The sequence below is a fragment of the Rhinolophus hipposideros genome, assembly GCF_964194185.1.
Source record: "Rhinolophus hipposideros genome assembly, chromosome: 2".
In the NCBI taxonomy this organism is placed as follows: Eukaryota; Metazoa; Chordata; class Mammalia; order Chiroptera; family Rhinolophidae; genus Rhinolophus; species Rhinolophus hipposideros.
In genome coordinates this window covers 107162000-107180579 of record NC_138048.1, presented here as the reverse complement: position 1 = coordinate 107180579, position 18580 = coordinate 107162000, and the positions used below count along the sequence as shown (strand labels likewise).

General features: G+C 47.3%; 1 protein-coding gene across 2 annotated transcripts in view; it reads right to left on the bottom strand.

The window, feature by feature from the left end:
- Positions 1 to 18580, bottom strand: part of BACE2 (beta-secretase 2) — an 88762-nt gene that overhangs the window by 30202 nt on the left and 39980 nt on the right. For both annotated transcript variants that reach the window (XM_081074545.1, XM_081074544.1), the window contains exons 3-7: positions 12287 to 12503; positions 8854 to 8982; positions 7562 to 7696; positions 5989 to 6090; positions 1635 to 1784 (exon numbers count right to left, since the gene is read on the bottom strand). In XM_081074545.1, the coding sequence (XP_080930671.1) occupies positions 1635 to 1784; positions 5989 to 6090; positions 7562 to 7696; positions 8854 to 8982; positions 12287 to 12503 (733 nt within the window). The remainder of the gene's footprint in view (positions 1 to 1634; positions 1785 to 5988; positions 6091 to 7561; positions 7697 to 8853; positions 8983 to 12286; positions 12504 to 18580) is intronic.

Below are 18580 nucleotides of genomic sequence, written 5' to 3'. Positions count from 1 at the left end.
ATTTCTGGAATGCACCACCCCCCATATAAAGCTGAAAATGGGGAGAAGGCAGTATTATCATTTACTCGTGTCTTCTGAAATCATTTCATTCTTCCTATCCCTGGATCCCACTCCTTTATCCCAAATTCACCAGATTACGATGGTGAGACACTGTTACGCATTTAACAAAGAGTTATCAGGCACGACCCTTTACTCCATGGCAGTGTTAGGGAAGGAAGGATCGTCTTTAAAACTCACACTTCTCATCTTCAAGGAATTAATAATGTCATTAAGAAAGAAATACAAGTGTGTGTGTGTGTTTAGAAAACAGAAATCAAAGGGAAAAGGCCACAGCATAGAATTTACCCTAAAGATATGATCTCATGCCAGATGAATTGACTAGAAAACATGCATTATGAGTTTGAAGGGCAAGCTCACAAATGGGTTATTCTGCCCAGCTGAGGTTTGACAAAAGACGGGTTGTTTGAGTTGGGTCTTAAAGGATGGGAAGAATTTGGAAACACAGATGGAGTGGGGACGAGGGGGCATTTCAGCGGTGGTGGCGGGCGGTGGAAGCAAAGGTTAGGAGACAGCAGCAGGCACAAAGGTCTGGAGGACAGTGACCAATGAGTAGAGGGTCAAGGGTGTACAGGAAATAGGCCGGAGAGCAAGGAAGGGTCCCGTGAGGAGCTCATCAAAGGCCACAGCAAGGAAAGGGGCCATCAGTACTCAAATAGTGGGGTTGAAAACTGTGATTTAGCAAGATTAATCTGGCAACAGTTTTCAAAGGAAAACAGCGAGGACTTGGGCTGCCTGGTGGGCACCCTAGAGGTTCCTGCAGAGGTGAATGGGGAATGTGAGTGACAGGACTGAGGGCCACGGGAAGGAGAGGATGGGGAAGAGATGACAACATGGCTAAGGAAGACGGAAGTAGGTCTGTTTCATTAGGTGCTTTGGACTAAGACGGGATCAATGATTTATTGACTATGAAATAAAAGTCTTCCTCTCTGAGACTCCAGTTTTCTAATTTATACGTAAAAAGGAAAAAAAAACATATTATTGTGGTAAATGCTGCAAAAATATCCTCCATGTTTGACCTTTCCTTGTAGCCAGGCCCTTGTGACGTGCCTTTGCAGCTCTTCCCGTCGGGAGACAGCGACTACTTCCCGACCCGGGCATCTAGGCGGGCCTTGGCCTTGGCAGCCCTGTGCGAGAGATGTGGCCAGTTCTGGGTCTGGACTGCAGCAGCCCTGAGTGTTTCTTCTCACTGTCAGATCCCTGCCCCCCTGTGAGAGTCAGCCCCTGCGTGGTGAGAGACGGCGGCCCCATCACTCCACTGACCCAGCCGCCAGACGCAGAGGCCCTCGGAGGCCATTCAGGACCAGGCCGACCTAGACGCAGCCAACCACCAGCTGACCAGACACGTGTGAGCCAGCCTGCGAGGCCGGCAAACCTGCCCAGACTCACGAGCAGGAAGACATGTGCATGGATGAAAGCTGCGGGTATTCCTGGGGGTTTGTTACGCAGCATTGTTGTGTGTCTCATAGTCGATGCCGAATACACATGTGATATCTAAATACACGCACAACGGACGACCTGTTTTACTTTTGCATGCCACATGTTAAAGAGAGAAATGCACAAATCCAAGTTCATACCTGAGGCAGGATAGTTATGCGGAAGGATCTGCTGGAGTTCTCGTCTCTCAGGTAGATGGAGATTTTGGGGAAGTAAGACCAAGGTGTTTCAGAATTCGTCCAGCATGCCAGCTGGGACCCGGTCCAGAAACCATCAGAGAATTCTGGAATCTAGATAAAACAAGATCACGGGAGAAACAATGACTAGTCTGGTGCCTCAACAGGACAGCTCCGGGCTGTCCTTGTCACCTTGCCAGATGCCCACAGGGAGAAACAGTGGACAGCTCAGCAAGGCATCAGTCCTCTGGAAGAGTAATGGTAATGACAAAATAACAACTATTAAAATTACTGAGGCACTGGAGTACTTATTAGCGTCAGGCACCATTACGAGTGTTTTGCAGCAATAATTTCTTTAATCCTCAAACACCACCATCATCAGTGTAGTCACGTTATCCCTTCTAGTTTATGGATGAGGAACCCAAAGCACAGAGAGGTGAAGTAACTTGCCCAAGGTCTCACAGCAGTCAGGATGACCCTTTAGAAGAGAGGCTAGATCCTAACTGTGCCCTAAGGCTTCTGAGGCATCACCTCTCCTCTGAACTCCCTGCACCCCACAAGTTTCCTGCTGGTGCAGAGCCCTGTGTGGGCTCTCTGCTCTTCCGGAACCTCTTTCCCCTCCTCCCAGTCTCAGCTTAGATGCTGCCTCATTCAGGAAGCCCTCCCTGACTCCCCCACAGAATGCTGGTGCCTCCCCAGAGATTTCCCCTCCTTGTAGCAGGTCTAGTTTTACATTTCTTGGCGTGTTTGGTTAACATGTTTCCTGCACAAGGATCTGAGCCCTCTGAGGATAGAGGCCTGTTGTCTGAACACGCTTGTAGTCCTAACACTGAGCCCATCGGGGGGACACAGGAAGGATTTGTGGGAAATATGGGTGGGCAGGAACACAGAAAGCCCACCTATGCCTCTCCTCAGGGGCCCGGAAGGACGATGACACCCACACATGCCACTGGTTGCTGAATCTGAAGATTAATTACAAGTTCCAGCCGTGCCGTCTCCCCAGGCCCTGCTGTCTCCCCAGGCCCAGTGAAGGTGACTGAGCAGGTGGCCCTGTGTCTGCCGGTTCCTAGAGGGAGGACTGTGTTGGAGGCGCCTCTTCTAACACATCCAGCTCAGTGCCTGCTCAGGTGACAGCTAGAGGGGCATATGATAGGGACAGAGTTAGGCGATCATTGACGGGAAGAAGGGGGCTGTCAAAGGCGCATCCCTGAGGAAGAAACCCTTGAGCGGAGTTGGGGGCAGCTGGGTGTCAGTGAGGCATGGTGGGGAAGGGAGGGCAGAGCATGGGACCCCCCACTGTCCTACATGGATGATGACCATGGAGGCCGGCACCAGAGGACAGGAAGGGGCATGAGACAGGCGGGGAGGGAAGCAGGCTCACCATTGTGCATGTATCAGAGAGCTGAGCTCTGTGGCAGGTCGGGTGTCATTAATACACCCACCCATTAATATACCCACTTAATGTCATTAATACACCCAAGTGGGATTAGTGTAGGTCCCTTGTTCTCTGAGTCCAAACTCCAGGGCCGGGGATAGACAGCCACTTCCAGAGTCACAGATGGGTGGCTGTGGGTGGGTCTGCTTAGGAGAGGGGCCTAGGACCCACCCAGAGAAAGGGGCCAGCCCCCCACCAAGAGGGGCCCAAGGATGGGAGAGGTGCCGGGAGGAGGGTGTGATGGGAGCAGAGACAGGTCGGCAGGGAGGCTGCAGAGATCAAACGGACAGAACTGAGCACACCGGGGTGTCCCTACAAGTGTGCTACACACCCACACATGCAGGTGCCATCTCTCCCTCCCGGAGTGGCAGTGGGAGAAAATCCCGTGGTCTCTTCATCTCGTGCAGGTTCTCTACCTAGACTGGTAGTGATTGATCTGTAAAATTTCTAATGCTGGCATTAATATATTTTCTCCTTTTATAAAAATTAAGTCGATTTGAAACATGCATCCTAGGGAAAAACCTCTTGTCGGATGAGCTGAGAAGAGGTGGGGCGGTCATTGTGCTGGGTTCAGAAGAGCGAAGGGTGGCTGGGCCTGCCGCCGGGCACAGAGCTCCAACGGCAGTGCTAAGGTCCGACTGTGACAAAGAACGAGACTCAGTGACCAAGTACTCGCCTGAGGGGCACAGTCCTGTCCTGGGTGGGACCATCTGCCTCCAAAGAGGAGGGTGAGAGGCCTCCAGGGGCTAAGACACTTGTCCTTAGAGGAGAGTTTCGACCTCCGGTCACAGAGCTTTAAAGTCAGAAGTCATACGAACATGGGGTCATCCTGCTTCTGCATTTTAGAGTTGGAGAAGCACGGGGTCCAAACCACCTAGGGGGCCCTGCAGCTGGCAGGGATGGAGCCCAGGTCTCTACCATACACCCTCCCCCACCACAGGCTCATTTCAAAATACACACCTACAGACCATTTATTTGTAAAATCCCATCTTAACCATCCACTCCCAGAGCCAGAGCCCAACAGCTGTATTGTGTTTAACTCTCTGAAGTCAGTCCTTTCCTTAACCAGCAGAAGAACCCAAGCCAAGAGAGCGGCTTAGATGAAACCAGCAGATAAAAAGAACAAATGCTTCTCTGGTCGGCACACAATAAGGCAGATGCGGCCCCCACTCTTGCCCCATAGGGCTTTCCCTGCCCAAGACACAGAGCCTTTCCAGGTTTCTCCTTCCTGACGCAGGCGCTGAAATCACAGGATCATTTAGACAAACAGATTTTGTCATTTCATTCCTTCTGCCTCGTGGTTTTCCTCCTCAGTCACCGCTGACCACCTGATGTGATGACCTCAGGAGTGCCCATGCCTGTCCGCCACGGCCCCCCCCCCGTTCTCCCTGCTCCGAGAAGGGCTGACTACAGGCTAGCTGGACACACACGGACGCTACCAGCGCTTCCTAGGACCGAGGGAGAGCATTTATAGCTCAGGGCATTTCACGTGAACACGCTCGTGGTAACTGCTGAGGGCATTTTTACTATTGAGGACAATCAGCAGATTGACCCGTATTTCGAGCAGTCTGATTTGCAGCTAGCAAATCAAAGGCACTAAAAACTTCACCTGCTATTTTTTTCTCTTTTATTATTATTTTTTTTTTCTGATTCAGCAGATATTAGACTGCTCTGGGCTGCTGCCCTGAACACCTTTCAGTTCCAAAAGGGCCTCAGTGATTGTTCTTTTTTATTTCCCCCTCGGTGTTCTTTTCATTTGCCTGCTGCTCTTTCTACAGCAGTTTTAGACTTTTGAAGTTTTGGTTCAGGGCAACCAAAGCCCCGTTTCCATCCCAGGTTTCTGCTACCACCTAGAATAAAGCAACTGCCGTACATTTTCCTGTCAATTCTTCTTCGAATCCAGCCATCCCAACGAAGTAGTGAGATAACTAGCCTGAATTAGTTCCAGCATAAAGACTGTCCAGGAAACACTAACTTTTGGTGACTTTGCAAGAGTGGCCCTGTGTGGACCGATGCTTATAAAAACACCCAAGAAGCTAAGGGAAACGTTCACCCCACATACAAACAAATAGCAGCAGCATTGTGCTTTGGACATCAACAGAAGATTCTCTTCACTGCGCACCTATGTGCCAGGCACGTAACCCCAACCCTCATAACAACTCTGCAGAGAGAACGTGGACGTACCTGGAGGGCAGGCAAGAGCCTCTTCCTCAGGCACTCAGCTAGTAAGTACCAGAAACTAGACGAAATTCAGTTCCATCTGGCCCCCAAGCTATGTTCTTTCCCATCAGTGACATTTGGCCCACTGTTGTCCCAAACTGGGAATTGGGGTCACAGCAGGAATACCATCAGCCAGATCCCCAAAAGGTATGCTGCCCTTGACCGTGAGTCCACTTGTATTTCAGGGGATGGCCAGGCAATACTTTTTATATTGGCTGACTGTGAGTCACATTCTTGTATAGGAGAATCATAGTTCCAACGTGGCTTGAATGAAGGCCAAAGGGGACATACAATTTTTGGTTTATTTGTTTAGTTTTAAAGGCTACAAACATATTCCTAGTTTACGATTTACTTCAATGCAGTATATTACCAAGTGTTTCTTTTCTTAGATTAAAAAAAAAGTACTACACCAACTACACTATTCTTTGAAATATGAAAATATGTGCACCTTCACATCCAAGTCCTCCCGGGTTAAAATGAAGGAATTATTTGCTGACTAACATTAAAGAATAAGATCGTAAACTTAATAGGTAATTGTTTTTTTAAAAAAACAAACAACCCTTCCAAACTGCCAGATGGAGGCAGTTAGAATCCCTGGTAACTGCCCCGCACGGGGTCGTGCCCTCGTGCCCTCTGAGATGCGGCAGTGTCCTGAGAACTCACCAGAGACGTGCGGGCCACGGCTTCGACCACGGCATTGAACACCTTCTGGGGCAGGCGCAGCAGCGTGGTGCCACTATCCACGATGGCCTTGTCCGCATTATACTAGAAGGGGGGAGGGTGGGGAGAAGGCACATGAGGGACGTGGCAGCTCACAGCAACGCATGGCTCCAGCCCTCCATCACTGTGCGTCTGCTACATATAAACGCAGGCAGCCACGGGACCTCCTTAGTGGCTGCCATTAATTTCGTATTCCCAGAAATTGGGAACCAAAGATCTCCTAGCCCAACATTCTCTTTTCACAGATAAAGCAACAGGCCAGGAAAGGGAAGTGACATGACCAAAATCAATAGCCCTCCCAATGCAGAGCTTGTCTCTTATTCAGAGATGCCCAAAGCCCTTCTCAGGAAGCCCCCCCGTCCCCCCAGCAAAGAGGGAAGACCCATGTATCTTCAGAGGCTGAAAGGACATATTAAAGGACATTTACACAAATGATACAAAGTCAACGGACTATTATGCTTCCAGTGGAAAAAGAGAACCAGAGACACATTCATAAGAGAATCACACACACACCACACACATATACACACCCCCTCCACACACATACACAGCGCCCCCAGACACACACAGCGCATGCACACACACACACACGTATACACAGAGTTTGGATTTTATTTTAGGTCCTCTGATTCCACTACTGGCTTCTTTAATAGCAAATAAGTACTTTTTGACAATAAACACAGAATTGTAGACAGCGTTGAAACACTACCACGATGGAACGCACCATCATTTAGCAAGTTCTCATGGGTTTCTCAGAGGTGTCTGTGTCTGTGAGAATTTGTCGTGGACTGTGATGGTGAACGTGGAAGCAAGTGACGAATAGGGCGGAGGTAGTATGAAGAAGGAATACAGTGACACATGCTGGTGCTTCTGATACACCATTCTGAGAATGTTGTAGCAGACTGAGGTTCCCTCAAGCCATCGTAATCACAAGGCCGTCATGCGGCACAAATAAGCCAAAAGGAGAGCGTGGGTGTGAACAGGGTTAGGCAGGAGCCAGTCTCACAGCTCTGCGAGGCTGCTTCCTTTTAGCACTCGCGAGCTATGCATGTCTTTAGAGCATAACTTTCCCTCGAGTGAGAACTGCGTACTGGGGGAAAGGGGTTGGCTGTGAATGGAGAATAGAGCTGATAATTTATGTCTGGCTTCATTTTGCTTGCTTTTCAGTCCCTCTCTGTCCCCTCACGTGCGTATTGCATCCACTGCAACAGAGGTGAGGCACCATAAAGCCACGAAGAACGGGGAAAGGTGTGGCTCTAGGTAGGTCTCCTCACTCACCACTTTATGCTCATTTTTCCCTCTTTAGCTAAGTGGTGGTAAGGAAGCATTTTTTTTTTTTTTTGGCCGGGGGGGAGAGGTCATTGATTTAAACTTTCATACCAAAAGGCCCTGTAACTTTGAATGTCATGAATCTTTGATTTATCTTGTACGTTCCGATTTCATAGTCAGGTCCCAGCTGTAATAGGTGGGTGACCCAGACACCTCCAGACAGGCGGGCACAGCATAGGTTAGGTACCTCTCTGCAGTCCAGATTCAGGCTCTGGCCTCCGATTTCCAATTTCAGAATTTCTATCTGATAATACCACTCCTCCTTGATAGGGGTATACCAGATGTCTCCTTTGTACAAACTTGGTTCAATTCCACCCAGGACCTGGAAAGGAAAATATTCACAGGTATTAAAGAAAAAATATGTAGGCATGCAACATGTCACATAGAGCAGCAGGCACTTGTAAAGTGAAACTTCCCTGGGATTGGGACTTTCATTTCATTGTGATGTTACAAATATATGTACTTGAAAATTAAACAGGGAACATTTTGGGACCCTGTATGCAAAGGTCAAACAGTATTCTTTCTGTCCCAGTCTAATCAAGACGCTTTGGTGGTTTCCTTTATCTAAAGGAAGTGCACACATTTCCAGCTTCACGATGTTGAGATTTCTCCCCCAAAGGGCAATAAAATAGTTAACCAATCTACTGTAAAATAGACTGACAATAATTGAGTTCCTCAGAAGAGAGAGGATGACCCCACACCCCGGCACAGAAAGCAGAACAAAACAAGTTTCCTAATCAAAACTTCATGTGGCTAAACTATAGAACATTACAAATTCTGGGCAACCCTGTCCCCTGAAGAGGATAAAAAAGGTGTAAGAGTACGTGCACTGTTAGCAAATGAAAGCAGCTGAGACTGACTGCTTCTCATAGTTGCGAGGCAGAGGTGTGGGCAGCATCCACATGGAGGAAGGCCCCTTGGGCCTTCTCCCTGTCACCTCCTGCATTAGATGTCTGGGTGCAGGGCCCACCACGGGGGTGCTTAGGCTAGAGCATAACCACAGTGCTGACGGCCTTGATTCTGTCTGGTTAAAAACAATTTTGGGCTGCACGTATGTATGTGTGTGTGTGGAGAGAAAAGGGACATACAGGTGTCCTGTGTCCTCATCAAACTTATGAAGTCACAGGCACCCCCATTGCTTCCCTTATCCACAGGAAGGCCCATCTGCTACACCCCTCACTGTTTCTCACATGCCCCTCCCTCACCCATCAAAAACAGTTACCTTTCAAAGGAAAAATTTCAAAAGCTTTAATGGAATTTGGGGAAGCAACGAGAATCATCTTTTGGATGGCAGCATGAGTAGGAAAGATAAAAGTCATACCTAATTTTATCAATTTTTAATAGGTTCCATAATAAGGATTATCAAAAATTTACAGTAGGCCTACATGTCTAATATTTGTATCAGGGTCTTAATAAGACAGAAAAAAGAGCTCCAGCGATTTGAGATTTTTCGCCTCTTTAAGACTGAAAGATACCCACAAGACTACCTCCGTTGGTACCAGTTCCAGCCACTGGGATTCCGGCCCCGCACATCTGCATGGAGAAAACATTGGGGATTTCTGCTTGTGTCACGAGCGAATCAAAGAACGTCTCCAGAGAGCTTGATGGCTGCGGGAGGATGACAAGGGACAATGTTTCACAAGTTGTAGTCTAGATGACAAGTGACGCAATGTATGAGATAGCAGGTATGGGATACAAAATCATTTTTCTTTATAGTTAACTTTTTTCAAGGCTAAACAATAAGCATGTTATGACTAAGTCCACTAATTCCACAGGACTTCCTACTACTTGATGTTTTTCCTTTGGTATGGCTGCATTGTAAACATCAGAGAGTATTTCCGGAAGCTATTAGGACACTGTCACATTTATCATGACTGCCTAGTAAGGCCGACGTGAGAAGACGTGGAAGTGGGTTACCATGATACACGCTGGGTTCTAACCTTAGATGTTTTGGAGCAAGGAGAGAACAGGGTTTCCAGGAGCTGCCTTTGCAGCTTCAGAAAAAGTTTATTCACTTCTTTTAGCCGGAGTTGTCCATCACAAAAAGGAGAGGTGCCTGACCCAGAGGGACAGGTCATCGCAGGCCCAGACTGTGGGGCTTAGCTCTGCCAGCTGTCCACTGATCTGTGGTGAGCTGGAAAGTCGCAGAAAAGGACAGTGCTATGCTCCTGGAGTTGAAAAGCTGTAGTGGTCCCCACTGCCATGTGGGAGTAGACCTAATTTGCTCTATATGTCCCTTACATGTAGCCATGCATTCAAGGGAAGCCCCCATTTCTCCAGGACTTAAAAGCAAATGGTTCCGACTTGGGGGTGGACCCTGGGTGCTGGTGGTTAGAAAGGGAGGTACTGGACTGCATTTGGGTTTTGGCTTTGCCAACTGGGAGATTTTAGGGTTACTCACTGTGGGGTGTTTGTTCTGGAGGAAAGCTTAATTGTAGCAGCGCAGATGCCAGAGGCATATTCCAGCCAGCTATGGTTACCCAAAGGCACGGTCATTTATTATCTGTAAGAACTATGAGTGGGGAGAGGAGTACCTCATTATCAAATGAGTGTAAATCTTCCCATTTGTTGAGTTCATTTGTACCTGCTTCCTTCTGGCTTCTGTAAAGCCTCTGGCAGAATCCAGCACGATCTCTACACGTAATCTTTGTCAAAGCACTTTTTGTTTGGGTAACGAGTGAGACGAAGGCGTCTCTTGAAACGGGTTGGGTCTGGTATTGACCCCATCTGCTGTTTTTCTTCTGTCCATCTCCCTGAGAGACAGCCAAGTCAACACTGCCTGGAACTGAATCCTGGCTCCACCACTTGCTAACCGTGTGACTTGCTCCTTTGTTTCCTCCTCTGTAAAATGGGGTTAATAATAGGCTTCTAGAGCAGGTCTTGGGCTTAAATGGGCTCGTATTACATATAAGGTTTGGAGTAGTGCCTGACACACAGTAAGGGATCTGTTCTTATTCTGTCAAGTCATTCTTCGGTAGCAATGTGCCCCAGGATCCCTCTAGAGGTCTAAAAGCACACCTTGCCCAGGACCCAAGAGAACCTGCTTCAGAAGGTGAGCAGTGGGACCCCGACATCTGCGGCGTGGGTGGTTCTGACATGTATCCTTGGAGGAGCATTTGGGTTCACGCAGGGACTGCCACACACTATGACCACCCCTGAGTGCTCGGTCAACCTATCAGAAACCCCTGTGTCTGGAGACCCAGACCACCCTGCCCATACTGTTTCCAGCAGTGCTTTCCACACATCCTGTTACTGCCTCCTCAACCCCAGGGACATGGAGCCAGAGGTTGGTCATCTTGGAATTTCGCAGATGAAAAGACAAAAGGTCACATGAGGGGTCTGGACATCCCAAAAGAACCCTGAACGAGTTTCTTCTCAAAGGAAGTTCTATGTATTATCAATTCCAGGTAATTTAGCTGTTCTCTAGCACCTTCCAAATAATCAGCATAAAAACAATCCTACTCCCAGCTTTCATTTTTCAAAGTCGCAAGAAGATGAAATGTTTGGCCCAAGGTCACACTGTCGGTAAAAATGTGTTTAAGAACGTAAGTTATTACCAGTGTGCAAATCCCATGTTACGCTTACCCTACAGTACCGAGGTAAAAGTACCGAGACAAGAAGGGCTCCAGAACCCATCCAGCCTCTGCAGATGGAGTGAGCTGTGCATCTGGGACACTGTGCCCTGGGCGAGGGCTAACTGCCTCTGACCCTCAGTCCTCACAGCTCTAAAATGGGCGTAACATGGCTTTACAAAGTGGGCCTTAAGAACCCAACGAACAGGCACCTTATAATGTTCTCAGCCTCGTGTCACATGGGCTATTCTTTCTCCTTGAGAAGCCACAGGGTTGGGGACCTGCTTGCCTGCTGCCTCCCACCCCCACCCCCACCCTCTTATCTCAGCCCCCTGCAGCATTTGCTAGTAAACTGGAACTGGAACAGATGTCCCTACGGGGAGAGAAAACAGGCTGTCCCTTTGGGATTCTCATGGACCAATGGGGGTTCTGTTGTCACCTCGTGTGCTGCTCCTAAAACCAGGCTTCTTTTGTGTTCCCACTTAGCTTGGGCTCAAAGCCTGATACTGAACAATGACAGGGCAAGGTGTGGTGCCCGATTACAGGCAGGACCTCCTTCTGTTTTGCTCAAGTACACAGACCTGTCAGGGGCACACCTGGTGTCTAATCCTTCCCCCTCTGGCAGCCCCTCCCGGTGGAAATTCCCCAAGCTTTGGCGAGCCTGCCTCCCTCCTCTGCACACCAACGTTTGGGATGGCCCGAATACAGATATTTGCAGAACATTCACTTCTGTCCTTTCCCTTTTGGGGAAGGTTCTGAGGCTGACGGGAGCAAGGTTCCAACCTTTCCCATGGGCGCCTCACTACCCCCAGTGACCAGCGGCCCCCAGGGCAGGCTTCAGGTTGTGCAGGCTCTGGCTGCAGGTATCTGCTCAGAGGTGGTCTGGAGCCACAGGAAGGCAGCAGGAAGCTCTCAGCCTGGTGTGGGCACCTCTCTCTGCTGAGGTTCCAGGGTCACAAGAGGCTGCGTCTTCACATGAAGGTATGAATTTAATAAATGTGTTTTCTTTTAATCCTGCCCTAATAAAAACTCCTAAACAGAATCGTAAACAAGGTGATTTGGAACCTGTTAATATTTTAAAACTGTACAGGTAAAACAGATAAAAACAAGAGACAAATAAACAAAAAAAAGTCACGCTACCTACTCTCTCTCGCAGGAAGGTTCAAAGAATTGTGCCATTTACCTTTAATAATAAAAATGCATAGAAATTTTCTTGATTCTATGAGCGCTGTTTCAACCACATGATTCTCACTGACAGCCCATCCACCGGCCCCTCTAAGGACAGATTTTTAGAATCCCCTCCCGTTACTCGATGTACCTGGATCCTCAGTCATTCCTACCTTGGCTAGGGCAGCATAAGCCAGTCCAAGTATCCCGTTCCACTTAATCCCAGGCAAAAAGAAGTTCTCCGACTCGAAGATCGTGGCGATGTTGACCACAAAAGATTTGTTGAAGCCTTTTGGGATGGTGATGATGTCCTCCCCCACCAGGCCGGTCCAGCTCCCTTGCGTGTACTTCACTGTGACATCAAAGCCCTTGGGATGGTATGTGCTGGACCTGGAGAAAGGAGAGGAAGGATTCTGTCTGCATGGCCATGTGTGACAGGACGGCCCGCCGCCCTAAACAGTCTGCTGTAAGCAGTGCTTAACAAGTAACAGTGTTCATGTCCACAAAGTCACAACTCCCACAAAACACAATCACTCATGCTTTGGTAACAACAATGCTGTCCATGCCACACGTAAGCAGTTCCAGGGTTAATGTGTGGCCCCTGAGTTTCACTTCCCTGTGCCCAAGGGAAATCCCCGGAAGTCAGGTGTTTTACTGAACTGTGTTAGCCGTTGAGACACAGGCAAATTTGGGCACCCGCCTGGCTCTCTAGGTTTGTGGGGACCCTGCACTGCTGCTCTGTGACACTGGAAGGGGCCGGCAGCCAAGAACAAATGAGATGCCACCAGCGTGTGCCAACAGTAGCCTGGGGTTCAGAATCATACATGTAAACGATGAAATGAATTGAATAAAGAGCAAGCCATACCCACACCACCTCCTGAGGTCAGGTTCCTTCTCAAGGTTCTCCTCCAGTGCCGCAAAGCTGATTATACTCATAGCCAAATGTGGTGGATGAAGCTAAAGACACACTGTGACACAAGTCACTGGGACACCATCGATAGCCCCCGTATACCTATAGCCCTAAGGCTAGAACTTAATCCAACATAATAATATGAACAAGGTACGACAATGGACACAGCAGATGAAACAGAGGCAGACAATAGACAAGTGAATACACAGAATTCCAGGCAGCCTTAAGAGGTCTCCAGGGAGTGAAGCCAGGTGAGGGGAGGGCATGTGACCTGGATGTCACCCAGGCCACCCTGATGGGAGAGACCTGCATGACAACAAGAAGCCATGGGGAAAGGACATCCTGGGGAGAGGACGGCAGGTGTCCAGGCCCTGGGCTCTCCATTCTATAAGGCAATTCTTACACCCAATTGAGTTTGAAAACTCTGCTTGAAAATATGGAGGCAGGACCCCAATGAACATCACTTGGCAAATAACGGCATTGAAACCATGGTCCCCCTAGGAAAACAATAAGATTTCTAAGAGAAGTGTCCAATCGCCAGATAATTCTGGAGTGTTTCTCTTTGTCCGCACTTTTCATTTCACTCTGTTTTAACACTAAGTTTCTGAACATTAATCTTAGAAGGTCCCTGTTTTAGAATGATATGAACTAGTACAGTCTTCTTTGGGTTCGGGGAAGGCAGTTAAGTCAGAGATGATGTGATTTTTTTGGGAGGAGTGGTACATCTGAGCAATTTAAAATGTTCAGTCTTTAATTCAGTAAATTGCACTTATGAGAATCTGATCCTAACACAACACCCAGGAATCACACAGAGGTTCATGAACAAAGATAGTCATTATGTTTTATTGATAATAGCAAACAGTTAGAAACCACCTAAATACCCAGTGAAAGGGAAATTGTTTAGTAAATCATGGCACGTCCACACGATGAATTATTACACAGCACCAAAAAATAGTATTTACTAAGAAATTTTCAATGACATAAAAATGAGTTAAAAGAAAAATTTATGTGTCAGAATCTTCTTCAAGATAATTAATTATACACACACCACTATTAACAGCAACTGCTGTGCGTGCTGGGGTTTTGGGGAAGAGACTCTCACTCCTATGGTTAGGCCCTTCCACATTTTCTGCATACATAACTCTCATAATCAGGGGGGAAAAGTTATTTTAAAAATGTCTCGCAGACAAATTTTGGAGACATGTAATTTATTCTAACTTCATAATGGAATATAACATATGCAGAATGTTGAATTTTAATACTTACTTCCTATTTTCACTCACTCCACCATGGTGTTAAAGTGAGAGCATCTTAAAGTAAATGTTTTGTGTGCACGTCTCCTGACAAGGGCAGGTACAGATGGAAACGTGAGAACGGATGGCCCCTGGGACCATCCCAGAAATCACACACGTGAAGTGCAGGGTCTCGTCATGGAAACGTGGGCACTAGAGGTTTGGCGAAATGCAAGTTTCAATGCCACCAGAAATTCGGGTGGGCTTGGCACACAGTATAGACTGCAAACACTTTTTTTGAATAGCAACGAAAATGGTGAATTATTCAGTCTCTTCAGACAATTTGGGGTCATTCCTCAAGTTCAAAAATACACGACTGGTAACAGAAGAGGCTCATTATTTGGAAATGCTTGGAGAATATAATCTAGCACACGTTTTCTGTAAAGGGCCAGAAAATAAATGTTTCAGCTTTTGTGGGTCAGATGACCTCCGAGACTCAGCTCAGCAAATATAATGAGGAAGCAGCCACATATGACACATAAGCAAATATGTCTGGCTGAGTTCCAATAAAACTTTATTTATAAAACAGACACAACAGGCCTGAGGTAGCCTGTGGGCCCTAGTTTACTAACTCCTAATTGAGAAGCTTAGTTATCTCCCCCAGAACAGTCTAAAGTACCATGACTTTCTTGAAAAGTTGTTTTATTTTTACTTTGTCCGGACTTCCAAAAACATTAGCATCTGCTAATATGGACAATAACCGCCTGAACGTCTCTTTAGCATGTCCTCATAGTTTTGTGACCAGGTTGTTATTCCCCTCCTAGGGGGGGACATTCTGGATATTTTGGTGCCATTTGCAAAGAGACGAGAGACAATTGAAGCTGCACTGCCCAGGCTCTAATACTAGTTCACCCACTTGTTAGCTGTGTGTGACCTTGGGCCAAGTTACGTAACCGCTCTGTGCCTCAGGGTCTTCACCTAAAAAATGGGGATAATATAGTGCCATCCCTCATGGCGCTAATTTTTAGGATTAAAAGAGTTAATAGTGTAAAGCATTTAAGAACAAAACCCTAGAACGCAGCAGGTACGCAACAAAAATAGCTGCTATCATTATAATTATCTAATCACTTCCTACCTTTATTCAATGTAGGAGCTACTAATTAGAAAATGTGAGATTGTTTCCTCTTAGAAAATGCTCCTACAGTTACAATTCCTGAACATCCAGGACTGTCTCACTCTGAAGTCTAACCACCTCGAGGAAAGGGGGCGACTGCGAGGGGGAGACGTGGTTAAGGTGGGCGGGGAGGAGGAGGCACCTTGCAGCTTCCTGAAAGGTAGAGCGGCTGTGTGTCCAGGCCGGGTTTTCCCACTGGACCTGCTGCAGGACAGAAGTAGTCTACACTGATGCTGATCCAATGGGGCAGCCACAGGGGGCTACTGAGCACTTAAAGTGCGACGATAGGGTGACAAAAACTGAACTTTTATTTAATGTGAATTAATGTAAACAGCCACCTGTGGCTAGTGGCCACCCTTGCAGAAAGCACAGTCCTAGGTCATGTGAGTAAAAGGAATCCTAAACTCAGTCCCTGGGGTCCTTAGAGGAACCTGAGAAAGCCAAAGTCCCAGGCCTGAGCTGTAAGCAGCTCGAAGCGTTATCAACGTACAGCATCCTATCTCTCGGCACTAAAAGGCCTTGGCTCAATCGTTCCACATGTTAATTAACCAAATCGAGAGAGAACCCCAGGTTGGCCTCTCCTTTGAAGACACCCTTCTGCGTGCTCAGAAATAGCAATCAATCAGGAGTGTGGGTAGCCAGGAAAAAGTCCACTCACAGCAATAAAATCACTTTGAACCCAATTCAGGAGACGCTCTGCCTCGGATAAGAGCGTTCAGGGAATGCAGGATTGAATAGCGAAATCAATTGAACTGAGGGGGAAAGAGCTGCAGAACATTTTATTATTATAAAAGAAACCCACCATTGTCTTCAGAGAACAGGAAAGAGAAGGGGGAAGGAAGGGCAGAAGTCAAAGGAACTGAATCCTTGGGTCATCGCACTGAGGGAGGGTCCTAAAGAGCTCTGCCGTGATCTCGCTGGGCACTTCTGCACATTTCGGGTTTTGGGGGCCCAGGGGACCAAATACCCCTCTTACCTGTCCACGGTTCTGGAAATGACAGACCAGAGTGGATGGGGCCCCTGACGGCCCAGGGGCTGCTCAGTCTGCCCGCCCCACGTGGCGGTTTATCAACATCCTCCACCATAGCCCATGCTGGTGGATGCCAACAGGGCAAGTCCCCTCCTGGACATGCAAACAACAGGCAGGCTCGAAAAATTATCCAGATAATTGGCCAAAAATGTCTGTCATCATTACATGGAGAGACGAGGCACTCGGTCTTAGGGGTGGCGTTCAGTGAGCACCCTTAAGGGGGTCGCTGGGTGATTCTCTCACACCTGAAGTTGACTCACAAGCATCAGCTGAGGAAAAGAAACTGCTCCCTGGTCACAACTGCTCAGTGGGCTTCACCCAGATGGAGCATCGGAGGAGACATTTTAATGGAAGTAGACTTAATTTCCTGAATACATTAGTAGGTCAGAGGGATGAGTGTACTGGGTCTCTCATCAAGCCGACTGGCTGGAGGCTATTTTATTAGCCAAAAAAGAAGCACAGTTTTTAAAACACACCACCTTCTTTGTGCTACATAGTAATTCATTGGAACACTCGCAGTCATGAAAAGAGGGCTTCTGATGGGAACGAGCTACACAAATGACTAATGGTAGCCTGACATCTCATTCCATAAATCAAACAGATCTTGTCAAAGAAACCCCAAGCCAAATCTCCAATTACTGGAAAATGTTTCAGGAAGCATTAGACCTGAACACCCAAAGTCTGGGGGACTTGAATCAGAGCCTGACGAACCCAACCAGAAACCTCATTGTAACTGAGGGAGATCAGAGGGACAAGCAAATACAGAAACATCAGAGGCCAGGGAGCTGCATCTCAGAAAAAAAACCTTTGTGAAAAATTGAGAAAGGAAGTGAGAACAATCTCTTGGCTCCCATCAAATTCAACAGTGGAAAGCATACCTTAGGCCAACTCCAAAGTTAGGTGAAAGCATTAGACAAATTAATCATACATTATTTACATAGACAGTAAATTATGTTCATAGTTCATACCTTTACAGTAATAAAGCTGTGTTAATATAAGTCTATGAGAAGCATGGGAAAAGACAGAGGCAGGGAAACAAAAGAAGGCTATGTGGATCTAAGCACGGTAGCAGGAATGCAGCTGAGGGAACAAAACTGCCTGAAACTCAGAAGTGATGCTTCCGTCTGATTCAGCTAAGAAGAAACCTGCTCGCCCTGCCTGTGGAAGACAGGATGGTCCTCTTGGAAAGAAAGGCAGTATCAGAGCAAGAGGCCCCAAATGTGAGTAATGTTTTATAGGTACTAAGAAAATGTCAGCAATACTTGCAACTGAGGAAATCCAGCTGAGGTCTGAACGGCATTAAGTACCAACGGGATGAAACTGACAATGCGGGAGAAGCCTGGGGCTCCCCCAGCACATTGCTGGGTTCTGTTATTTCTCCTTTTACTTGTCCAAGGAAGTAGAAAGAGGTGAAGACCTTGAGTGCTCAGAAAGCTGGGAGGGAGACGGAAATTCTCTCATGGGGCCAGCAGGAGGGAAGGCAGAGCCACCATAGGAGCTACAGACATTTTCAAAAGCTTCCACATTAAATCTCATGCAAAGAAGCCAGAGATGCTGAGTCTCTAAATATGAAAAACAGGAACATCTGCCACCTGAACACAAACCTGGCTAGCAAGGTTGGCAGGTAAGTTAAAAGACAGGTCCTACTGAAGCCTGAAAGAGAACCATGGTTCAACCAAACAATGAACAAAGTAGACGTTAAACGAGAAAGACGCCTGGCTGTCTGTAGTCAATTAAATATGTACACGTATTAAATGGCATTGTACACAGGATTTGTAATGTTGACTGTTATTTACCCTGGAATGTTCCATGATTGTATCTGCGTGGTTAAACAATGACTGGGTTGAAACATGGACTTTGACCTTTATTAAATCCTAGCTGTGACAAAAAATTAGCACTTAACTACTGGGAAGGAAGTAGCCATCCACTGTGTTACATTTGAACATTTAAACCCGGATAGTAACTACACATATCATCCTAACTTCGGCTTTGCTCTGCTGTACTGCTATTTTCTACTTACCTACATCTGTGTCTACAGATGTGCGATAGAAAGCAAAGTTACCGTGGGGGAGGAAGCCTGCTAAGATGTAACAGAGCTGTGAGTGTGTTATGCTCCGTGTT